Below are 7640 nucleotides of genomic sequence, written 5' to 3' on the forward strand. Positions count from 1 at the left end.
AGAAAAAAAAGCAAGACGTAACAGACTAAGAATGCATATAGACAAAAACTTGTACACTCATCAGCTATTCAATCAAAGCAATTCAATTAAACTACAAAAGTTCAGAAAAATAATAAAATATAGAATAGAGGATTTTATGTTGGTCTCTCCCAATCCATCCCATTCCACCGTGTCGGCTGCTCTCCATCCAGGCTGCATCCCCCTCTATTTGATTTCCCACTTATGTCTATGAATCGGTACCATCATGTTCTTCAATAAACGACAGCGAAAACGAAGTCGATGTGGTGAAACAGGTGATAATAATATCTCACCTTTTGATGTTCTCTTCTTTAGGTTAAACACTAATTTTATAAATTTCTTGCATTTTCTTTTTTTTTGGCAGATTCCAGATCACTCTAAAAGTGACTGTTATACATTATGTTTTTAAAAAGTTGTATATACAGATTAGAAAGTCATCAAAGACTAAATAAGTTACCTTTAGTAGATCTTTTCTTTCTAACTTGACTTGTCATTTGGTTGTGCTTACGCTTTCTAGAATTTGATTTTGTGTTGTCACAAGTATGTCTGGCTTTTTCTTCGGCACTCTCTATTTCCATGCTCATTTGTAATATTTCTATATATTATCAAAATGTTTGATACCCAGAAAGTATAAGAAATTATAATTCAACTAAAATTTTTAAAAACTTTATTTACAAAAAATGTAAACTAACCTGGATCATGAACATCTAATGGAAAAAAAATTAACATTTATACCATGTTTGTTAGAAAAATAAATAGGTTAAAATAAGAACATATATAAAATTATAATTATACCATGTTTGTTTAAAAAAATTTGGCTTATCCGTAGCTCTAGCATCACTGCATATCATCATGCCTCTCGTATCTTGGTTTTGGTTTTTCCAGAAAGTCAAAAAATAAAATCTGCACATTGAGAATAAAAAACATTAGCCATGCAAAAAATATGGCACACGTACTTAATAACATTAGCCATGCAAAAACATGATAACCGGAAAGGCTAAAATTTTTGAAGAGACTAAAAGTTAACAAAACTAAGATTAATGTATGAACTTAATAGTGTCGACTAACAGTAATAATAATCTAACCGAGAAACACTACAGGTCATTCGCAGCAAAAATATTAAATTACCTTGAATTAGAGATTGATGCTTGAAAGTTTAAAAAATACTTCAATAGTACAATTCTTTAGTACTCAGAAACAATTTTCGAAACTTGTTTATGTAGTCTAGAAAAGTTTATATATAATAAACAAAGAGGTGTAAGATATAGAGGTGTGAAATGTAAAGGTGTAAAAATTAATAGATGTGAAACATAGAGGTACAACAAAAAGGTGTAACACATAGAGGTGTGAAATTAAAAGGTGTAAAAATTAATGGATGTGATTTTTGAAATCAGGAGGTACAACAAAGAGATGCAAAGACTAAGGAGGTGTGATTTAAAAGGTGTAAAAATTAATGGATGTGATTTTTGAAACCAAGAGGTACAACAAAGAGATGCAAAGACTAAGAGGTGTGATTTAAAAGATGTAAAAGTTAATGGATGTGATTTTTGAAACCAGGAGGTACAACAAAGAGATGCAAAGACTAAGAGGTGTGACTTTTGAAAGATGGGGGTGCGACGAAAAGACACGATTAATAATTTTAAACTGTTGGATTAAAACTTGAACTAATCTCATCCGTTAGATTAAAAGTTGACACAAAAAAGTGGGTTTGCTATTATATATAGATTGACTGAATAACAAGAGATTCTGAATTATTTTAAAGGATTTTATAAAAATCTTAGTTGAATAAAATAGGATTTCATAAGATTTTTTAAAATTCTCAATTGAATAACAGAGGATTTTAAGAATATTTTAAAATCCTTTAAAATGTTAGGTTCAATATTTCTCTTTTGTCCACTTTGTTCATTTTTTATTGGTTTTGCATCCTACTTGGATTAACAAATAAAAAACGACTTTTTCTGACTTCTGATTCTGGTTTTAGAGAAAATATTATGAGATAATCACTCTATTACAATTTAGAAGTATTAATTTGTTAAATTGACAATAATATTTCTAGGGAATAAATACAAACATGGACAATGTGTTATCCATTTTTTTATAATGTGAATTGGGGGTTTCTTTTCTAGTTAAAAACATAATGTTTTAAAAATACATATAGTCAAATTACCTATATAAGAAGTACAACCACCATTTACAAAGAATTTAATTCCGAATTTGTTTTATCGAATTTATGAACTTAAAATTCGAAGTCAATTGTACTTTAAACTTTTTAATAGATAAAAGCATCAGTTGGCTGTCAATAGAGGCGCGGGAATCGGAGCATCTCGGACGCTTTTTAATAGATAAAAGCATCCGTTTCCGTTTCCGTTTCCGTTCCCGCTTCCGTTTCCATGCAGCTTAGCTGTCAATAGAGGCGCATCAATTATCCTTCTAGAGTTCATTACCACAAACTTTACTTGCTTTCTTACTCTGATTTAAATCTTGAGTTCGTCCATCTAGGTTTCTTGCTCATCCATGACTAATTATCTAATATGAAGATGATTGATTTCTTGATCATTTGATTTTTCTTCTTCTATGTTACTTTGTGTATTTTTTTTACACGGTTTACTTTTGCAGTAAATAGATGATCTATGACACATTCTGTTAAGTACATCGTGTTACGACACTCCTTTCATTTTTGTTTTACAATGAGTTAGCTCATCCCTTATACATTAAAAGAGAAGCATTCTCACACAAAATGCTTGACGTGTCGCACTCACAGAGCTCCAGACACTATTTTCTTTATTTCTCATTAGTTTTTAATAATATTTACATCAGTTTTCCAAAAATATAATTAACACCCAATATTAAATTTTAATATTCTCTTTTAACTTAATTATATCCTTTAATAACATTTTCAAAAAATCTTTAAAATGAATTTTAAGAACTCTTTGTTCATATGATATGATAATATAAGATTGATATTACAATAATTCTCACAGGTTAAATTTTAATTATTATACAAAAATTTTATATAATTTTTTTAAATATATATATATATATATATATCTTATATATTAAAAGAGAAGCATTCTCACACAAAATGTTGACTTGTCGCACTTACAGAGCTCCAGACACTATTTTCTTTATTTCTCATTAGTTTTTAATAATATTTACATCAGTTTTCCAAAACTATAATTAACACCCAAAATTAAATTTTAATATTCTCTTTTAACTTAACTATATCCTTTAATAACATTTTCAAAAAATCTTTAAAATGAATTTTAAGAACTCTTTGTTCATATGATATGATAATATAAGATTGATATTACAATAATTCTCACAGGTTAAATTTTAATTATTATACAAAAATTTTATATACTTTTTTTTAAATATATATATATATATCCCTTATATATTAAAAGAGAAGCATTCTCACACAAAATGCTGACATGTCGCACTCACAGAGCTCCATACACTATTTTCTTTATTTCTCATTAGTTTTTAATAATATTTACATCAGTTTTCCAAAAATATAATTAACACCCAAAATTAAATTTTTATATTCTTTTTTAACTTAATTATATCCTTCAATAACATTTTCAAAAAATCTTTAAAATGAATTTTAAGAACTCTTTGTTCATATGATATGATAATATAAAATTGATATTACAATAATTCTCACAGGATAAATTTTAATTATTATACAAAAATTTTATATAATTTTTTTAAATATATATATATATATATATATAGTATACAATCAAATTTTAAATTCCAATTACTGATAAATATTATAGATTTTGTTAATAAAATTACAGTAACAATTATTTTGTATCGCACATAGTACGGATTGTTACCTAATAATATCTTTAATTCTGAAATTATAGATATCTGAATAGATCGATCGAGTAACATGATAAATATATCTATTTATATGTAGAAACCCGATCCTCCAATTGTAAAAAGCAAAATAGTTGAGTGGCATGTTAGATTTTCATTAAAAACCAACGTACCAAGAAATATTGTAGGTATGCATCCTTAACTTTAAAATTGTAAAATTTAAAGATACAATATATGATTCCAATGAGTAATCGAGATTATGTTGTTTACAATTTACATCATCCTCAGCACAACAATTAGCTACAATCCACTGTTAAAATGCTCTTTCGGTTGATATGCTGAATTTTTTTCTCTATATAGAATTTTTCTCATTTGTATCAATGGACATAATTGTTGTCAAAGTTAGTTTCCATGTCTCTCTGCAATCTTTCATTTATAGACAAAAGCAAGAGACTCTCATGAAGAGAAATAAATGGCTTTCATATCCGTTAAGAATTAATTTTCGATTTGTATAAAGGGTAACTAAACCGGTTCGGTATGCTGCCAGATCATAGGCACAAACCGACCATAAATTAACACCCTCCTAACAATATAATCGATCTATCATTTGTGATGTAATAAAAAATATAAGCTTTTAGCGAATGAAAGAAAAAAAAAGCAATAAACGCATATGCATAGGATAATATTGACGAAATAGGGGGTAACTGTCAAGAACAACAATCAAAACGACAATGTTTCGTTACAAGGCCCTATAAATGCGAAGCCCAATAAGGATGTGAAAATTAGAAAACAAGAGTTCAAACTCAAAATTACTCAACGGCTAAATACAGAACAAGCCAAAAACAGAGGATTAGGACAACCTGCAATCCCTGCAATCCCTGCACAACCTGCAATCCCTGCAATCAGTACGGATATGTCGACAAAGAACAGGTTTGCAGCGCTTGAATCGTGCGACTATGATGCTTAAGCCATGTGCCGGTCAACATCATAGTAGAAAATTCTAGAAGCTAGGTTAAAACCAATGTAACCTCTATATAAAGAGTCAAACCATTGTAATAACACTTCAAGGATTGAATAACAAACAAACAATGGAACCATGGAATCCTACTCTTCCCCTTCTTTACACATTTCAAACTGTGTCACTATAAAACTCACCGAGCAAAATTACATTATTTGGAAGTCTCAGTTTGAGTCTTTTCTGCGCACTCAATCTCTTCTTGGCTTCGTCAATGGTGCAGTCAAACCACCTGCTGAGAAGATCCCCATCCGCAACAACACCAATGACCGAGTTGAAGACATTCTTAATCCGGATTTTGAGAGCTGGTCCAGATCTGACCAAGTTGTCAAGGCATGTCTACTTGGCTCCATGACAGAAAATGTTCTGCGACTGGTGATTGGATCTACAACCGCTCAAGAGGTATGGGAAACCTTAATCTCTCACTTTAACCGCACATCATCCTCTAGGCTATTTGAACTCCAAAGACGTCTGCAAATTGCTGAGAAACTAGAAAAGAGCATGTCAGACTACCTTAGAGGAATCAAGGAAATTTGTGATCAGCTAGCTTCAATAGGAGATCCGGTTAGTGAGAAGATGAAGATCTTCGCTGATCTTCGCTGCTCTAAGAGGTTTAGGCCGTGAATATGAGCCTATCATTATTGTTATTGAAGATTCAATGGATCGGTTACCTGCACCTACATATGACAATGTGATATCTCGTCTCACTGGCTACGACGATAGGCTCCAAGGATACTCTGTCTCCTCCGATGCTTCACCACACCTCGCATTTAACACCTCAAGGTCTTCAAACTACCAACCCCACAGTCGTGGTAACAGAGGCAGAGGACGAGGGTCCTACTCAACTCGTGGTCGTGACTTTCATCAGCAATTCTCACCCGCTCCTCCTACCAGATCAGCTGTCAACACAAATGAAAAACCAGTGTGTCAAATCTGTGGCAAACGAGGTCATAATGCCTTTGAGTGTTGGTATCGATTCGATGAAGAATATCAACAACCTGCTCAACCTGCAATCAATGTAGCAGCCTTCTCTGCACTTCATATTACTAATGTTACAGAAGACAACAGCTGGTACCCTGACTCTGCTGCAACAGCCCACATCACCAGTTCTACTCAGCGTCTGAAGCAAGCTCAACCATTTCACGGGTCAGATATGGTCATGGCAAGAGATGGGAACTTCCTCCCTATTACTCATGTCGGCTCTGCTAATCTTCCTTCAACATCAGGTAACCTTCCTCTTAATGATGTCTTAGTGTGTCCTGAAATAGCGAAGTCCTTACTGTCAGTATCAAAATTGACTAAAGACTATCCATGCAAAGTTTAATTTGATTCTGACGATGTTATTATAAAGGACAAAGCAACACACATTCTGACAAAGGGAAGGGAAACTAATGGTTTATACAAGCTGGATGATCCTAAATATCAGATGTACTACTCAACGAGACAAGTCAAAACAAGTGTTGAAGTATGGCATCCGAGATTAGGACATCCAAATCAGCAAGTTCTAAATCTCCTCTCTGAAAATAAGGCAATTCAAGTTAATAAAAGTACCAGCAAGGTGTGTGAGTCATGTCAGCTTGGGAAGAGTTCAAGATTTCCATTTAGTTCTTCTACTTTTCTTGCTACAAGACCTTTAGAGATAATCCACTGTGATCTCTGGGGTCCTTCCCCTGTTTCTTCTATTCAAGAATTCAGATTTTATGATGTGTTTATTGACAACTTCTCCAGATATTGTTGGCTTTATCCATTAAAGAGAAAATCTGATTTTTGCTCCATCTTCATCAAGTATCAGCTCCTTGTTGAAAATTTGCTTCAAACAAAAATAGGGACTTTTCAATCAGATGGTGGTGGAGAATTCATGAGTAAAAGTTTTTTTTAACTCATTTGCAAACTTTAGGTATCCAACATTTTATCTCCTGTCCCCATACTCCTCAACAAAATGGGATTGAAGAGAGAAAGCACAGACAATTAACAGAGATGGCACTTACCTTGCTGTTTCAAAGTACCACTCCTCAAAGCTATTGGGTGGAAGCATTCTTCACATCTAACTTTCTCTGCAATTTACTTCCAACATCTGCTCTTACGAGTAACATAAGTCCTTATGAAGCACTCTTTAGCAAGAAACCAACCTATACTGCTCTTCAAATCTTAGGATGTGCTTGTTTTCCCACTCTTCGATCATATGCTAAAGCCAAGTTTTATCCAAGATCTCTGACTTGCGTCTTTCTTGGATATACTGAAAAATATAAAGGGTACTGCTGCCTTCATCCTCCTACTGGAAGGGTTTATTTCAGTCGACATGTCATCTTCGATGAAACATGCTTTCCTTTTGCCAACACATACAGCTCTCTTCAACAGTCCTCACCAACGCCTCTGTATGCGGCATGGCTCAAGCAACTTCCAATCATCCCTGCAGTCTGCAACGCCACCGATGATCTTAATCTTGATCTTGTAAAATCAACTTTATCGGTACCGCCAGTCCAAGTCTCAGATACTCCCAGTAGCTCGCAGCTAAATTCACTTGGATCACCACTTGAGCCTGTTGAAGGGAGTCTTGAGTGTCCCGCAAGCTCCGATGCTCCTATAGGCAACAATTCCCATTCACCTGCCTCAAGTGCTACACATTCAGATGACTTGATTACAGAGGATACAACTGCAGTGACTAATGACTTGACTACAGAGGTCTCTACGCATCCTATGACAACTCGCTCCAAGGCAGGAATCTCTAAACCAAATCCCTGGTACGCTCTCCTCACACACAAGGTTTAAAGGATCCAAATTGGAC

At 33.3% G+C, this 7640-nt stretch overlaps 1 protein-coding gene across 1 annotated transcript; it reads left to right on the forward strand.

The window, feature by feature from the left end:
• LOC104760009 lies at window positions 5514-6179 on the forward strand. The gene has a single exon (XM_010482863.1). The coding sequence runs from the start codon at window positions 5514-5516 to the stop codon at window positions 6177-6179; it is 666 nt and encodes a 221-aa protein (XP_010481165.1).

Source organism: Camelina sativa, chromosome 17 (assembly GCF_000633955.1).
Source record: "Camelina sativa cultivar DH55 chromosome 17, Cs, whole genome shotgun sequence".
Taxonomy (NCBI): Eukaryota; Viridiplantae; Streptophyta; class Magnoliopsida; order Brassicales; family Brassicaceae; genus Camelina; species Camelina sativa.

What these genes read in the sequence shown, in the direction of transcription:
- LOC104760009 (XM_010482863.1), top strand. Translation starts at nt 5,514, where the DNA reads ATGGATCGGTTACCTGCACCTACATATGACAATGTGATATCTCGTCTC.